The sequence below is a fragment of the Chelonia mydas genome, chromosome 22 (genome assembly GCF_015237465.2).
Source record: "Chelonia mydas isolate rCheMyd1 chromosome 22, rCheMyd1.pri.v2, whole genome shotgun sequence".
Lineage (NCBI taxonomy): Eukaryota > Metazoa > Chordata > Testudines > Cheloniidae > Chelonia > Chelonia mydas.
Genome location: NC_051262.2, coordinates 6,509,107 through 6,527,472, shown reverse-complemented (window position 1 = coordinate 6,527,472; position 18,366 = coordinate 6,509,107). Strand labels below are relative to the sequence as shown.

At 44.0% G+C, this 18,366-nt stretch overlaps 1 protein-coding gene across 4 annotated transcripts in view; it reads right to left on the bottom strand.

Annotated features, from left to right (window-relative positions):
- LOC102947707 (transmembrane protein 45B) overlaps window positions 1–17,313 on the bottom strand; it is a 28,334-nt gene extending 11,021 nt beyond the window's left edge. The window contains exons 1-2 of one of the 4 annotated variants that reach the window (XM_043534164.1): window positions 16,859–17,096; window positions 2,744–2,843 (exon numbers count right to left, since the gene is read on the bottom strand). Coding sequence is in view for 1 of the 4 variants with exons in the window: in XM_007068591.4 (XP_007068653.3) it covers window positions 17,181–17,296 (116 nt within the window). In the remaining 3 variants the exon portion in view is untranslated. The other 3 variants (XM_007068591.4, XM_043534165.1, XM_027830732.3) reach the window with 3 other exon arrangements.
- Window positions 17,314–18,366: the final 1,053 nt, after the last annotated feature.

Sequence of the window (18,366 nt, the reverse complement as noted above, 5' to 3'; positions counted from 1 at the left end):
GCTCCCTGGAATAATCAGGATTAGTCAGTGGCTACAAAGAGACATGAAGATCTGCCCGATGCCAATGGGAGTACAGGGCCAGCAACTTTTCTGTTACAAAAGAAAGGAAGATGCTGGCTGAAAGCAGCCTGAGCAGAGATGGCCTATGGGGAAGATATAGAGATGAGTCCTTCCTATAAAAAGGCAGTGGCCACTAACTCCTCCTGCTGATGGGTGAACTTCAAAATGGTCCAGAGCCCCAGCAGACCCAAGGGATTTAATAAGGCTGGACTGACCCCTTGCAGGAATGGCCTTATGTTATTCTGAGCTTTGGCTCTTAGTCCTTGATGAGTGGAACTAGGAAGCACAGAGGTGAGGTTACATGTTTAAATTAAACCTTCCAAAAGGTATAGATCACTTCTTATTTGGCTTGGTTGCTGTATTTCAAAACTGTCACCCTGGGTCCTCCACACAACCCAGACCAGCTCATGAAGCCCATCTGTCACTTATAATCCCAAACCTGTTACCCATTTCCCCCCTCCTTGTACGTCTCTTCTGTCACAGTTTCAGGGCAAACGCACCAGTATTCCCCCTCCACTGTCCTTTGAGGCTTCCCGGTTAAAATTTCCGGCTCCCAGCAGTCATCTCTCTGGGGCAGAGACCTGAGTCTCACTGACTCCTGACAAGGGATTTTAAGACTGCACAGCTCCCTGGATTGGCACTGTGATATCCCCAGCAAGCCAGACTGCCTAACCCGGCCAGCATCTGCGCTTTGCTTTATCTCCAAATGCTACAACCAGTATATAACCCGCAGTCACAGCTCCATCTAAGCAAGCACTTTTATTCTTCAGATAAAAGCTCCACAGGGAAAATGCATTAGAAGAAGTTCCTACTCGCATGCTAAAAAGCTTACCAAAGGTCACACCGGCCTCCAACCTTGGGCTTTGGTAGATTTAAGTCCTTCAGAACCCTGCTGGTTACAAGTTTGTACCAGTCTTGAATTTAGAACCAGAACAAAAACTGGGCAGATCAGCTGTTTCTTTATGCAGTTTGGGCCTTTGATCTTGGCCTCAAGTAACAGGTAATCAGCAGACAAAGACTCTCTCCTCAGGATAAAGCTTTAAAAGACTAGATTTTTGCATGACTGGAGTTGGGTTATTTGCATTAACCTCTCCCTAGGGATGCCCCAGGAAATCCACTTCACACTTATTGTCTCAAAAGTCCATACTCATTGGCACATTTTCAAGATAGTCTTTTGAACTCCCATTTCTCACATCAGGCACATCTCCCCCCTGGAGAGGTTAAATACAATCCCTGCCCACAACAACACAAGCTTACTGCAATTAGTTTTTTCAAGGATATTGCAAGAAATTGCCATATCTAGCACATCTTCTTGCCAGTCTCCCCCTTCACCAAATAAGCATCCGGAATTGCCTTCAAACTTCCCCTTATTGGTGCAGCTTCGGCCCACCCATCCTTTACCTTCCATCTTCCCTACTCAACTGCAATAGCTCCTCCCTGCCATTTTCTAACCACATGCAAGATACCCCTCAAATCTTGCACCAATGCTGCTTAATAAGCTGCTGTGCTGAACTTCCTGCAGAAGAGGGGGCCTGAAATCTCCACTGCAGTGAACTGGTCCTTCTACAAACTTTGCATCACAGGCATCCTTACTATTGACTAGTTCTAGTGGGGAGGGAGAGAAAGAGAGTAATATTTCCATGATGAAACACACCAAACTCAGTTTATTATTATGAACCATGTGGTCTTTTGTTAATTACCCGCAAGTGTTCAAAAAACAGCTGGGTATTTGCGAGAATGTTTGCCAATACCAAAAGTTTTGTGAATTTCAGCACTACTTATTCACTCAGAAATTCATAACAGCGTCATTCCACAATTAAAAATGGTCATCTGATCTGGAAGCAAAAACATGACATGACTGATGAAGTGTTTTTAAGACAGCACATCAACTGAAAATGATTTGTCCAAGTGGCGCAGTGAACATCCTGATGTAGTCTAAGAAAATCAGATTTAGCCCATGAACACTAGCCAAGCAACAGGTTAAATATATAATTTATTTTATTTGTAAGATATAGTTTAGCTAGTTCAACACCCTGCACCAAGATCCTAACCCGGCACAGAAAAGTGTGCAATTCAGAATTCATTTGAAAATGGAGAGGATAGGTTAAGAAGAAAACTGATTTCAGAGGTCAGCTTCTATTTGTGTTTGGCATGGCAAGTTCTGACTAGCTACAAAACAAAAGACCAAGAGGATTGTTAGGAACAGAGGAAGAATGAGCGCAAAGTTGTGAATAGGAAGGTCACTGGTCTTTAAGGTAAAGACAAGTCTGAACTTGGTGCATAAGTGGAAAGTAGTGAAGAGATGCAAAGAGACACTAGCAGTCAGAGCATCGGGAGGGCGGAGTGGGGAGAGATACGATTTTGACAGCACCATTTTGGATAGACTTGAGTGGGCACAAAATGGGATGTGGAGAGTCCAGAGAAGAGGCAGTTGCAGCAGTCAAAGCAAGAGATGGACAAGAGTTGGGGTTATAAGAAGAGAGGGGGAAAGAGGATTTCAAAAGATGGAATGAAGTACAGTAAGATTTAGGGATAAAAAAAGAAAGGTGTAAAACAGATCCCTCAGTTTATACAGAGTGACAGGAAGGATAATACAGTTACAGGTCTTGAGTGACACTCTGATGTATGACCATGCTTTATTATATAGCACCACAGTTTCAATATCACAGAATGAACTTTTCACCTGTTAACACAGAGAACAGCAGGTTGAGAGTCCCAGTGTTTCACTTAGTCATGGAGCACACGCACATCCAGTTACATAGGTGAATCAGGGGACTGGTTTCCTAGGAGAATTGTAGCAATTAAATACAGTATGTTCCTGTTTGCCTTTTGCTAGTTTGCTTAACAAGGTGAAGAAACTGTTAGCTATTTGATCTAGCCTTGAGCATATGTCAGGAAGACCATCTGGCATAACTACTGATCAGCTGTGCCAGGATGATCAATTAGGCTTTTTTAATTAATAGCTGAAGCTGAAACTCAATGCACCCAAATGTTTCTCTTCTGTTTATTAGTCTCTCTCTCTCAAAAAGAGACTTACATTTAATAGTAAGCAGCAGCCATATATATCTTGCTGCTTTGAATTAGTTTATTTAAATAGCAAGCAATGATGAGATGGGGCTGAACTGCAGAGTTCAGAGCTGGATCTGACCTTGCAACTCACCATTCCCATCCCCTCAGCTCACCAACTCCACAGGGATTTTCACACAAAATACCATCAGTATAGGCTCACCAAGGCACTGACTGGAAAGTTCCCAGCAGCCTTGCTCCATCAGAGCTGTGTTGCTATGGAGCTGGGTAGTGGGGCCTAGGAGGCAGTGCAGAAACACAGACCCTCTGTGCAGAGAGCGCTAAGCACCAGCAGAGGACTCAACGTCCTCATATTTTAGGGCCCTTTCCACTCCACTACTCAACAGGGGCAGGGACCATCTTTTCGTTCTGTGTTTATACAGCGCCTGGCACAATGGGGTCCTGGTTCATGACTGAGGCTCGTAGGTGCTACGGTAATACAACACCAACCAACCAACATGGCCAAAAATCCACAATATCCTTCTAAAGATTCTGGTCCCATGTGGGTTTCCCATCATGTAGAGGATGTCTGGGGCTAAGATTTTAAGACGGTTGCATCACTGTAGGGCTTTGACTGGCTGAGACTTTGTTTAAATGGCAAAGCTGCACTGGCTTAGTTTAAATTGGTTTTTAAATTAATTTAATTAAACCTGTGGTGTTCAATGCTTAAGGTGCTTCCAGGAGCAATTCTTTATTCCATATCTGGTTCCAACGGGCTGGGCATAGAAATGTAGGGCTGGGAGGGACCTCCAGAGATCATCAAGTCCAGCCCCCCATGCTGAGGCAGGACCAAGTAAATCTAGACCAACCTGTTCTTAAAAATTTCCAGTCACGGAGATTCCACAACCTCCCTTGAAAGCCTACTCCAGATCTTTACCTACCCTTATAGTTAGAAAGATTTTCCTAATATCTAACCTAAATCTCCCTTGACAAGTCCATTATTTCTTGTCCTAGCTACAGTGGACATGGAGAACAACTGATCACCATCTTCTTCTTAACAGCCCTTAACATATTTGAAGACTTATCAGATCCTCCCTCAGTCTTCTTAGGACTAAACATGCCCAGTTTTTAAAATCTTTCCTCATAGGTCAGGTTTTCTAAACCTTTTATCATTTTTGTTGCTCTTCTCTGGATTCTCTCCAATTTGCTGACATCTTTCCTAAAGTGTGGCACCCAGAATTGGACACAGTACTCCAACTGAGGTGAACAAGAGCTTCACAGCACCCTGTCTAGATTATCTTTCTGGAAAGCCCCGCCCTTAATACCACAAAACCAGCGCAAATCCCCACGTGGACACTTATTTCAGTTTAACTTAAATGTGTCCCCAATCAACTTAAGGTAGAGCAAAATACGCCACCCTTACACCAAACCAAAGGCATTCACACAGAGCCTTGCATTGGTTTAAATCATCGCCTTCAGTTAAACCAGTGATACTTTCTCACGTAGACGAGCCTTGAGCCTTATGGTCATTGTTCAGTGCTGGCTCTAGTTTTCTTACTGTTTATTGTACAGTTACTTCTTCAGCTGAAGAGGTAGAGGACTTTTCTTCCATTGCTGAGGTCCTGGGCTCCATTCCTACAAAACCACCAGATAGGAGCTACCAATAAAGATATATTGCTATCCCTGCAAGTAGCTCTTATACGAGGATATTTACTCGTAGAATGGAACTAGCCCATACAATAAAATATTATTGTCCTGCATATTTGACAGCAATGTTGTAGCCAGCTGTTACGAAAGCAATGAAAGACTGCCTCACTCCACGGCTGAAGGGGAGAGATTATTGGCAAATGAGTACATTTGCATTTTGTGTTTAATGAGCCAAACACAGAATCCTTTACCATCAATATTGGTAAATCCAACAGTTTTATGTATTAGGCACGTTATTTCCTTGGAGAAACACCAACCACCTACCCAAATTGCTATAAAGAGGCCACATACATATACACTATGCAGATGGCTGAAAATATAAGATTTCTGGGTAAATAGATGACCACACAATAAGCCTGTATGAGAGCTCTAGCAGCTGGCCATTAATGGCAATTAAAGGTGTGCCCCATAAAATGGGTGCTGCCAGAACGTTATCACCTCATCATAATTAATAGATGCACAGACACGTCAAGGCATGGAACGTTAAGGCCACATCCTTTGCCCTGTTAAACAGACTGCACACAACCTGTTCCAGAATCAAAATGCATTTGCAGGAGAGTAGGAAATGATCTTCAATGTATTTTTAAGCGTACCAAGATAGGACTAACGTTTCCCCACGTGACTGACCCACCCTGAGACTAATAGAATGATCATGTGTCCTTACTCATCCTGCCCAGCACAGAGCTGCTCGCAGTGTTTCTGTGCCAATGTCAACAGAGACTCAGGTAAGCACAAAAAAAGCAATAGGCTGTCAAGCATTTCCGTACAGAGTCTTGCTCTGATTACTCTGGAGCAGGGAATAGGGCACAGTAACCTGTCTGGAATATGTAACCACTGGGAATACAAACATGCCTGAATGCACTTGTCTCTACTGTTAACTTGTACCTTTTCTCGTCGTTCACCGTTTGCCTATTGTCTAAATCCTAGTGCTCCATGGTCTGAGTTATTTGTTTGTAAAGTCCCAAGCACAACAGAGCCCTGATCCTTGTCTGGGGTCCTTGGCACTACCACATTAGACATAAGCCAAAACAGCCCAATGACTTCAGATGGAGTTGTGGGTGCTCAATATCTCCTGAGAAACAGGCCCAAGGCATCTCACCTTGAGCACCCAAAATTAGAGGCTGCTTTTTCAGAAATTGCCTTGCCCTAACTTGATTTCCTCCTTACTCCATTAGTCAGTTCACCTGCTTGTTCCATCGCATACCTGATTCTCCTTGCACTTTAATTACCAAACTTTGCTCTACTGCCTGTTTATTACAGTATCATGCTATTAGTCGCCTTAATCATTGACCTGGGGCTTCAATTCTGATCACTTTCACAGCTCAGTTTGTTTCTTGTGCTGTTGCTAATTCCCCGTTCTCCCAAGGAATTAGCAGTGTCTGGACATAGCCAGCTGCTGCTCACCCCTGCTTCTGAATGCACCCCTTCTGGGTCAGTCTCTTCCTGCACCTCCTCCTTCTCCAGCCGCCCTCCTTTTCTTCTATTCCCACCACCAGTTCCACTTTCTCTGCCCTTCCCCATCTTCCACCTCCTTGCTCTGCCACTCAGTTCTACATCCACCCCCTCTTCTGCCACCACCAGAGTCAGTTGCCCCAATTCTGCCCATCTCCTTTATCTCCCCACTCCTGACACCTTGATCCCTCTGGCCCCTCACCCTTCCATTTCACTCCACACTCCTGATCACTTTGGAACACTCGTCCCATCTCAAGATGGATCACTCAGGCAAACATCTAATCTTTTATTGCCCCCCGCCTGCCATTTAGTGAAATGCGGACCCTTCTCCTTCTACCCAGCACTGTCCTGCAGCAGCTTCAGCTTTCCCCAGGGTCATTAGGCTTCTCTCCTGCTTCTTCCAATTCACCAGAACTGCCTCAGAGGACCTCTTCATGGCCAAGTTTGGAGCCTCTGGAGCTTTCCAAGGGTCTCATCTGCTTTACTGGACTGCTGCACATATCCTCCCGGAATCAGTTTCCTTTAGCCTGTCAATAACACTTCATCTTGCACAATCTGGTTCCTGGCTGTGTACAGTGAAAAATAAAGTCCAAAGTCCAGTATGCCACTGTAACAAATAGCTTACAGAGACCCACTCCGCACCCTCCCATCTCACTCAGAATATGAAAATCATGCACGTAGGTTCACGTACCGACCATGCCCTACAGAAGAACTACACTGGTGTTGATGGGAGGTACCATGTCGGGTTGAGAACAGTGCCTATGGCTCTTGCGTGTGTGCATGGCGCTAGAAGGATCATTTTAGCAGTCTTAAGGGAACCGCTAGCCACTTAATTCAAGTGAATTACAGGCAGTCTTCCAACCTCAACATGAATTTAGCTCACTCATACATTTCACTAGCAAAAGCTGCAGAAAAGTTTCAGACAGGATTTGTGTGTCCGTCCTGCCACTCTTGGTGCAAGTGCATCTCTTGCAACAAACACCCAGTTTGGTTCAGCTTCTAAAGTAAAGCCAGCGAAACCTCAGTGTTAATGGACTATTTCAACTCCTGCTCACCTGAATGTGTATAGCAATACTGCGCTGTTCACATCTGTTCCAAACATTCAGTAATTAGACTTGGTGGTAACTGACCCGGCAGTGTAATTGGACAAATAAGCCAGTTCACTTATCTGGTCAGATACTGTGGAGTCCTCAAGGTTTCTCTATGTATATTTAGATCTTGCTCAGCTTTTATAGAATAATGGCCCCCTGAATCAACACTATTTACTCCTGGTTCTAGTTCTGAAATACATCTGGAACGTTTAACTAAAGATCCTTTGATCTATTGTGGGACCCAAAGCTCAGTAAGGCCTCCCATTCTCTCACAATTTCATTCCCCTCAAGCAAGTGCTTTACTAGGGGAGAGGGTACGATTTCCAAGAGCCTCTCAATTCTTTACCTGCAAACTTGTTCAAAGGTGGGTGGGAAAGATTAGAAATAAAAGGGAAAGTTTGAATTTCTGTAGGTGCATGGTTTGAAGCCATGCAGATGGCACTGACCTCTATTGCTGGTGATTAATTGCCAGCAGCTTAACAGAAAAAGAACTAAATCCCTTTTATATGAGAGCTGCTCACCCTTTCTCTGCCCCCAGAAATGAGTACACTTTTATTATTTACATGCTGAACAAATCTGAGTGCAAGTGTATGACAGGATTGCATGTGATGGTAGTGGGCAGAGCTCAACAGCCCTGGGGTTCACTTTCCATTTAGGTCTTATGTTCCTAAGAACTCATGGTTCACAGTTTCAGCCAGACATCTGCAGAGGTCAGGAAGAGATTCCTTTCCCCCCCACTGTATTCTGGGATTTAAAACAAACAAAAACAAACCCACCTTCCTCTGAAACATCAGGAATAGTAACAGCTGGAGATAGGTCAGAGGTGGCACCGGGCATTCTGCCTCTCAGGTGGTTGGCTGGTTTGTTCTTGCTTACATGCTCGGGGTCTAACTGATCACCATATGTGGGGTTGGGAAGGAGTTTTTCCCCAGGTCAGATTGGCAGTGAGCTTGTTTTGTTTTAAACCTTCCTCTGCAGCATGTGGGTGTAGGTCACTTGCCAGGATCATCTGGGTAAGCTCACTTAATGACCTTGGGCAGTGGTGTGCCTCAGGTGCCCCTCCTACTCTCTGCCTGTGGCACCTAATAGTCTAGTCTTCTGTGGGCTGTAATATTTTGGCCTAGTTTCAGTGGTTGGGTGTAATGTGCAGGTGCTAGGTAGTGTTGGTGGCCTGTGATGTACAGGAGGTCAGACTAGATGAACTGGTGATCCCTTCTGGCCTTAAACTCTGACGAGTCAACAGATATTCTATAGGAATAATGGTCAATAACCTGTGCCAGGTCTAGGGGTTATTTTTTGTTCAAGCGTTTATGAACAACTCACTGAATGACCAGTCAACTGGAAAAGAGTAGTGTCACTCCCCCCCGAGCTCCATCCATAAACCAAGTTGCATCCACTGGACAGGTGACTGAGATGCCACTCACCACAGATCTTGGTAACGGGATCATCCCACTGCTTTTTTGCATGCTTCGAGCTACAGTGAAGTAATTAACATTGAAAGGACATTCTCATCAGTCCTCAGAGCTAATAACCCATTGGGATGGGTGGCAGCACTTCACACTTCTTGGGGCCGTTGTTCCAGGCTGCCTGCAGGCTCTGGAAGACATCACTGTATGGGTTACTCCTAGATGGCATTTGAAAAGTTAGGTGAAAGCTAAGATTCTAGAGCAAAGATGGCAGCTTCCAGCCAAAAGGACCTAGCTCACAAACCAGCTCTGTTTGGCCTCTGCTTTATAAGAGGCAGCTACACATGGCAAGCTCACTTGCTTCATTTATTGCAAGCCCCCAGTGGCCAGTGCAATATTATTCCCTACTTCCAGCCCCTGAAGGATACTGCTCCTCTTCCCACAGCCATCAGGGAGTGGCAACACTAGGGCAGCTGAGGTAGAAGAGGCCTTCCTTCCCCATGTAGTTTCTATACTCCAGATGTTCTCACCAAGTGTCTGGTTCCTCTTTGTCAGAGTATAGTGAAACCTCATAGGCTGGGACGCTCTCAGCATTTTCCTCAGGAATTGAAATTAGGGGGAGTGTTTAAAAATACATGGGGAGGAGTGAGGACTGATGAGGCATGGGACCATTAGGGTGAAGGTAGGTAGTATGGCACCATAGTAAAAACTGAAAAATGGTTCACAACCATTTTATTAGATTTAACTCATGTTTTTAAAATCTCACAAATTAAAGTTGGCTACACAAGCCTAGTATGAAGCACTATGTCTACATTCATCTTGGTTTCCTGTTGTAATTTTGCACAACTCTGTTAATGAACTTCTTGAATGCAGTGCATTCATTTTTGGTGGCTTCTCATGTGTCCAGTACTTCCAGTCCTTCATGATATGGTCATGATCACGCAGAAGGCGACTTCTTTCAGAACAAAATTCTATTCAATGAGGAAAAAGAACACTCAGCTATAGCTGTCGTGACTGGGACTAGAAAGAGATGAATTCCTACTTCTTTCATCCCAGGAAACATAGCACAAAAATTAGGTTGAACCACTAGTGATGATAAAGAAGTTGAAGTTAAATCTACACTTGTTCATCGTATGATATTCCACTCTGTGTTCAAATTCTCTATTCTGTCCTGGTCATATGGCAGCCCCATTGTGGGGAGTGCCTCACTCCACTCAACTGTCAGTGTTTTGTAAGACAGGCATCTGTAAAAGCTACGTAGAGGTTGATAGAATCCAGAAGTTGGTGTTGTAGACATGTAAGAATTAAATCTGTGTATTTTACTTTTTCAGCTGGCTTATACTAACTCCTTAAATGAAGAGGACAAAAAGTGCCCTAATTAGTCAACTTCTGAACTGAAGTCTTTGCTTCTTCCAGTGCGTTTTCAATAGATAACTCTGATTGATACAAGTGTAGTTTCCATTGCTGGACAGAGATCTACTACTATTGTAGAAGATGCCTGGATGGCATTGTATAATGACCCAAGTGGTTTCAACAGTGGACTTACAAGAGAGAGAATGGCAATTGTCTTCTCTGAAGTTAGTAGCAAAAGGAGTCCACCAGCCTAACTACTTAGATCCGTCCCATCTCGGTAGTTTCCAAAGCCAATAATAATGGTTGAAGTAATTTTAAGACAATAGCCAAGGATCACTCATGAGAAAGCCAGCGGGTTTTCCCAGGTTGGACTAATTTGAACTTCAGTCTCAGTGTATCATCTATATTTTCCAAGATGACTTTTGGACTTTTTCCTTTTGGACTCTTACTGGTGAGAAAAAAAAAAAAAAAAAAAAAAAAAAAAAAAAGAGTATGACGATGATATTAAATGCCTTTGAAGATTCTGTAGCTTGTACTAGTGCTAGTTGGAGTAGACAGCCTCTGTAGTTTGTATAGGAGAGTTTAGAGTTACACTTTTCTCTGAGCAAGCTTTGTACTTCACTATGTCTTCCAGAGAAGTTTGCAGCTCCATCAAATGCACAAGCAGCCATCTCTTTGACGTTCAATTTACAAGCATTTAACTCTAAGACGTGTGTTGTCAGAGTTTCAGCCAATGTGTCTTCTATAACTTGAACATCTAGAAATTCATCTACTGGCCTACGACTGACATCAGGATAACATATGCAGTGACTTAATACTTGACACCTATTTGCACTGGTTCATTCATCAGCCATGTATGCACATTTTCTGAATGTGGTGAGAGAGTTCTTCACTTTTTCAACTGCTGAGTCTTTCACTGTTGCACCACATGCTTCTAACCATGTCAGTTGAGTTTCTTGCGGAAAGATAGTGAGCACTTTCTGGTCTTTGGTCAGAAGCAGTATCCAACTTCAGAATTAACAAATGACAATGCACTTCACATTGGCCTCCAGTGTGTAGAGCGTGGTATCTCTTGCTTAAAGAGAAAGTATGATATGACAGCCATGTTTGTTTGAATAAATTGTGTCTCCAGCATTTTTAACAACCTTGTTAAGTACTTCTAAAATTGGCTGTGACAATGACTGGCTTATAAGGCTTTCTGCATCTCCATGCAATCTAGAGGATTTGTGTTTTGCAGCCTTTTCACATAGTTTGTCAGCATTGGCTTTGCTGATCGGTCTGGCAATCCAAGCTCCTCCACTTTTATTATATAAATCCATGGTATGCTCACATCTTGAATACTGCATGCAGTTCTGGTCACCCCATCTCAAAAAAGATATATTGGAATTGGAAAAAGTACAGAGAAGGGTAACTAAAATGATTAGGGGTATGGAACAGCTTCCATAGGAGGAGAGATTAAAAAGACTGGGACTTTTCAGCTTGGAAAAGAGAGGACTAAGAGGAGATATGACTTGACTGGTGTGGAGAAAATGAATAAGCTCCTTCACATAACACAAGAACTAGGGGTCGCCCAATGAAATTAATAGGCAGCATGTTTAAAAACAAACAAAAGGAAGTATTTCTTAAAACACAACACAGAGTCAGCCTGTGGAACTTTTTGCCAGGGGATATTGGGAAGGCCAAAACTATTACTGGGTTCAAAAAAGAACGAGATACTCATGAAGGATATGTCCATCAATGGCTATTAGCCAGGATGGGTAGGGATGCAACACCTTGCCCTGAGAGCCTCTGCTTGCCAGAACCTGGGAATGCACGACAGAGGATGAATCACTCAGTAATTGCCTTGTTCTGTTAATTCCCTTTGAAGCACCTGGCATTGGCCACTATTGGAAGACGGGTACTGGACTAGATGGACCATTGGTCTAACCCAATATGGCCGTTCTTATGTTAAAATTAATTATAATAAAAATGTTTATTACAGAAACTCCCCAAGATAATGACCTCTCAAGATAGCAACTTTTTTTTTTAAAAAAAAATCTTTGCTTACTAGGAAATGTATATTTATATAGGTTTCTTAGTCACAAATCTAGCACTCTGGAGCAAAGTCACTAAAACGTAGTCCAACAAACAAATGTTCCTTTCACATGCCCCTCCCTTCTCCCTCTACTGCATCCCACTCATAGTTGTTGTCCTTGGTCAGTGAAGACCTGGAGTTCAGAGGTGCTTTCACATGAGTTCACCTCCCATCCTGGGAGAAGACATCATGCTTGGTCGTCCAGCTGCTCACCACTCGCTCTGGTCACTCACTCTGGCTGCTGGTGTTTGTTGTGCCACCGTTCATTGCACTGCTGATGGCCCTGTACCATCACCTTCTGCTGCCACTGTGACCTCTGCGAGTCGGTCTCTTGAAGTTCTGCCTAGCGCTCAGTGATTTCAGCTCTCAGTGGGAGAGACACACAGTGAGTGCAGGCTGGACTGTCATTTCCACAGAAATGCTGTCCGGCAGCAGGTCTAAGCACTTAGACCTGATTGTTAGTGATTTCAGCTCTAGTGAGGACTTAAAACAAAACAAAAAGACTCTCTATGGAGCCTGTCAAGGTTCCTTCCCCACTCTGAATTCTAGGGTACAGATGTGGGGACCTGCATGAAAACCTCCTAAGCTTACTTTTACCAGCTTAGGTTAAAACTTCCCCAAGGTACAAACTATTTTACCTTTTGCCCTTGTACTTTATCGCTGCCACCACCAAACGTGTAACCGGTATATTACTGGGAAAGAGTCCGTTTGGAAACGTCTCTTACACCCCCTTTCCTGGGGCTTGATAAAAATCCTCACCAATTTGCATAGGTGAGCACAGACCCAAACCCTTGGATCTTAAGAACAATGAAAAAGCAATCAGATTCTTAAAAGAAGAATTTTAATAGAAGAAAAAGTAAAAAGAATCACCTCTATAAAATCAGGATGGTAAATATCTTACAGGGTAATCAGATTCAAGACATAGAGAATCCCTCTAGGCAAAACCTTAAGTTACAAAAAGACACAAAAACAGTAATCTACATTTCATTCAGCACAGCTGATTTTCTCAGCCATTTATAGAAATCAGAATCTAACGCCTATCTAGCTAGATTACTTACTAAGTTCTAAGACTCCATTCCTTTTCTGTCCCCTGCAAAAGCATCACACAGACTGAGAAAGTCTTTGCTTCTCCCTCCCCCCAGCTTTTGAAAGTATCTTGTCTCCTCATTGGTCATTTTGGTCAGGTGCCAGCGAGGTTATCCTAGCTTCTTAACCCTTTGCAGGTGAAAGGGTTTTTCCTCTGGCCAGGAGGGATTTTAAAGGTATTTACCCTTCCCTTTATATTTATGGCAGAGCCTAATAAGCTCTATCTTTAAATAGGGGAGAGGGGCAAGTCAAATAGTGCCTGTGACTCTTAGGCACAGCCCACACCACCAAGCAAAACCCCGTCCCACGCCACCCACTTCTCCCCACTGGGATCTGCCATCCAAACCTCTTGCTTCATGAGTGCAGTTCACTTGAGGGTGACCAATGCTTAATTTGTAATGAAAGGAGCCGGGACTCAAGCAAGGTTTTTACTTTCCTAACTGATGTGGCAAGCCTGGAGCTATGTACTGCCAAGCCTAGAGGTGCCAGGGCTCAGTCCTGGCAAAAATTAAGCATTGAGGGTGACCCCTTCAATCAGGGCAGGCTAAGTACAGTTCTGCTGCCCTTTACTTATACAACAACATTTCATGACCCCCACATTCAATACCAAAATGTTGGGGTCATGGACCTGGGGATTACAGTGGATGAGAAGCTGGATATGAGTCAGCAGTGTGCCCTTGTTGCCAAGAAGGCCAGTGGCATATTGGATGTATTAGTAGGAGCATTGCCAGCAGATCGAGGGAAGTGATTATTCCCCTCTATTCGGCACTGGTGAGGCCACACCTAGAGTATTGCGTCCAGTTTTGGTCCCCCCACTACAGAAGGGATGTGGACAAATTGGAGAGAGTCCAGCAGAGGGCAACGAAAATGATTAGGGGGCTGGGGCACATGACTTACGAGGAGAGGCTGAGGGAACTTGGGTTATTTAGTCTGCAGAAGAGAAGAGTGAGGGGAGATTTGATAGCAGCCTTCAACTACCTGAAAGGGGGTTCCAAAGAGGATGGAGCTCAGCTGTTCTCAGCGGTGGCAGATGACAGAACAAGGAACAACCGTCTCAAGTTGCAGTGGTGGCGGTCTAGGTTGGATATTAGGAAACACTGTTTCACTAGGAGGGTGGTGAAGCACTGGAATGGGTTACCTAAGGAGGTGGTGGAATCTCCATCCTTAGAGGTTTTTAAGGCCCGGCTTGACAAAGCCCTGGCTGGGATGATTTAGTTGGTGTTGGGCCTGCTTTGAGCAGGGGATTGGACTAAATGACCTCCTGAGGACTCTTCCAACCCTAATCTTCTATGATTCTAAAATGATTTGTAACCCAACACCAGCCAAAATTGATCACTTGGGCAGCACAGCTCTGTCTGCTGGATACCTAAGCAGAGTAGGTGAGTTCATATAAATAGTCTGGTCCTGAATCCTTCCCCTGGCTCATCACTAGCTGTCAGGGGAGAGCTCATTCAGACCTTGCTTACAAATCATAATTTGAAATTATAATGTTGGCCAACATTGCCAAAACGAATGTGCCAGCATTGTCAGAAAACACAGCAGCTGTGTGAAGAAGCTAGTCTTTGTTCATACTTTTCAAACCTATTTTACTTTTTCAGGTACAAGTATTTTATCATACACTGTACATGCTTTTTAAACGTGTATTCATGTTTCAATTCCAATTCACATTTCCAACCAATGATGAAATTGGAAACACTGCATGTAACTAGTTGACCACTGGTGGGGGGGGGGGGGGAGAGAAAGAGTTGGGGAAAGTCAGGCAGGGTTTACACCACCACTGGGCAGCCGGGGGGGTGTAGGGAAATCCCTGGATGCTCTAGGATGGAGGGTGGAAAGGTGCTTCCACTGGACCTTCATGCAGTGGGACAATATGTGGGGGAGAAGACAGAGACAAATGGTGAGAATATGTCCCCCAACTCTTATAAAGAGAGCAAAAAGATGATAAAAGGAACCAACAAGAGATGTGTGGAGAAAGCTACTCTCACAAACTTAAGTTGTTCCTAAACTTGTTTCCTTCTCTTGCCCCATTCACCCATTACCTGTCTTGAAATCCTCCTTGCGTAACATCAAATTTAAATGTTGGGATGATGCTGTATTTGTCTGCAAATTCTCACACACCCCTATAATCATATAAACACTTCAACCTCTCCCCTTGGGAATCTATTTGCTTGTTTGTTAGTGCTCCCTGTCAGGCTAAAATTCCCCTTTGCAGAATTTCATGCTATTAATCACACATTTTCATATATCCCTTTCCTCCAGCTGCACCCAGGGAGAATTGTGATGGTTTTGAACAGTTGTTATTAAACTAATTAGGCTGATGAAAAAAATCTGCAAGACCAGTGGAGCAACTTTCCTTCATTCTACAGTTACTTCGGAAAATTTCCAGTCTTCAGTTAAAAAAAAAAAAAAAAAAAAAAAAAGACCTAACGAATCAAATTAATTATATAATTGACACCTAAAATGCCTGAAAGTCACTTTTTGGGGGAAGGGGGTGCACACCTGCAGCCTGCTCATAGATGCTACCCTAGAAATTTAGGCTGTTAGCAATTTTCTTCCATGAGCATTTGAGATCAGTACATAGGGTTTTACTCTGTATCAGACGTTGTACCTTATGCTAGAAAAGAGATCTGTTACCAATTTTAATAGATGACGGGGATGACTTTTGTACCCTTCCTTATTGTTCCTATCAGAATTTTTGCTGAAGCAAGTCTGCCCCTGGTATCAAGCTTTGATAAGAGTTATTTCTGGACTCTGATCTTGCTGCTATTCTTTGCCCTAGAAGCATTTGTTTATTTTTCACTTACTGTAAAAGAATAAAACATTTCTGGACAATGCTACAGAGAGAGTGCCTGAGGGCAAATGCATTTCAGGCCAGCAGCTCAACAACATATGGATCTCGTCTAGATTTTGTTCTAGGCTTTAGAAGAAAAGGCTCCGTCTCATTAGTTTGGTTGAAGACAGAGCAGAAGAATCAGGATTAAAGAAAGAGAATCATAAGGCTACATTAGTCCGGTGACAGAGCAAGATCCTCAGCAAGTCCAAGGACCAAGTGGCCAAGGACAGAAAGTATCATTTTACACGTAATGTCATTGAAAGTTGGTCTTTTCCTCTCCTGCTTCCAAAGCTTTCAATTGCCATTAGCCTGATGTACCTTAGTGCAGCCGACTCACATTGTTTAGAGGTTTCCTTCTTGTAAGTTATTGGCTGCCAGGCTCCTAGATCTTTAACCACTAGGCTCCCTGATCAGTTTGCTACCACGACATACGCGGTGTGGTCACCGTTCCGCCTCCCCAGGTTAGCGAGAGCAAACGCAAACCAAACACTCCCCAGACCAGGGACCCCTCTGTGACATCGGTCTGTAGAGAAGGAAGTGCAGGGCTCACACACACAGGCAGAGTCACCATCAGAGCAACCACACCACAGGGCTCTGCCTTGTCGTGCTTGCTGTTTTATTTGCTGCTTTCTGAATCCCAAGGAGAAGAATGGAGGGGGCTTGTGCTGGAGACTGGGACATTGGGGTGGATCCATGGGGGTAGGGGAACCCCCGTCCCTCCATAGGGAAAGCTATCACTTTAGGGGGAAGGGAAGGGCAGGGCGGGCCAGGGCATTAGCATGAGACTCACCTGAGCAAAGCCTTCCCCCATCACCGCGATACACACCCTCCTACTCACGGAACTGTATCCCGGAGCTTCTACCTGACCCAGGCTGCTTAGAGAGCGGAGCGGAGCGCAGCCCTCTTGGGTGGGGGAATAAGAGAGAGGGGTTCGGCTCCGCTCCTCTAAACATGGAGATAATTCCCAACCCAGGAGACCCCCTTTCTTCATTCTCCAGCCCCAGGCAGACTAGTCCGGGGAGTGGTCTCTAAACACGAAGCATAAAACCTGCAGGTACCTAGCTCTGCTCTCCCCTCCCCAGCTCTCAGTCCGCTCACCCGCAGAACTTTACCTGCTGCTCCAGCCCCAAGCGCACCTATCGCTCTCTGGGTACAGGTGAGCGGCTGACGCAGAGCAAGCAGGCACAGGTGAGGGAGGGAACTGAGGAGGCACAAGGCTCCTCCCCATTCTCCCGAGCCCAAACCTCTGGGGAGGAAAAAAAAGGAAACCCCTTCTAGTCAATGGCCGTCCCCACTTTTAATTAGTGTTATGGCTGGAGTTTTCATAAGAAGCTGGGAGAATTTTCCTTTACCCCAAATTTCCTAATATTTACAGTTACTTCTAACATTCTGCCTGTGTATTTCCTCTGTCCTGTGCCGTTGATTTGCACTTTGTTTTCTATGTCTGGATGCAGCCTGGCCAGTCCCTTGGCACAAGTTTAGGGTGATGGTCTTATAGCTTCTGTGTCACATTCCTTTTACTTAAAACAAAATACAGAAGAGAGGGGTGGAAATAAACCCTGGCTTTATTATGTTATAAAGCACTGGAAAGATCCTGATGTTCTGAGCCCCCAGGCATCCCAGAGGGGGAGGTCCTGAACCTCTGAAAGTTCAGCCATGTATTTTAAATCATGAATATCTTGGACATTCTAATTTAGGATCTAATTTTCTTCCAAGGCTTTGTTACTTTTTAGTTATTACACGAGTCTGTGGTTTTGTGACACATGTTCTTTAAATAAAAAAGGACATTTTTGGTAAACAAATAAGGGTGAAATCTTGGGATCATTGAAATCAATGAGAGTTTTGCTATTAACTTCAATGGCACCAGGATTTCACACCAGATCTCTATTTTTTTTCTTATAATTCAAAAGACTGAATTACCAGGCTCCCACATGGATTACCCTGAGGTCCTTAGCTATGAGAACGGGTTCAGATTCACCATTGCCCTGTACTTTGTGTAAAAATCTACACCAGTCAAAAGTGAATGTAAACCACTATCATTCTGAGTACAGAACAGCAGTGAACAGGGCCCCTATCCTTTGGATAGAACCCAGCAAGCCAATTTTGGTGTGCAATAAAGAAAGCATAGGTACAATAGGGATAAAAGGAAGGATGGATGGATCGATGGGAGAATTTTTGAGTCAAAAGACTAGGTATGTCAGAGTTGGGAAAGTTATATTAAGATAATATTAAAAATGGTACACCACAGGGAAGTGTTAACAGCCTGACCTTATTTAATATTATGATAAATGATCTTCC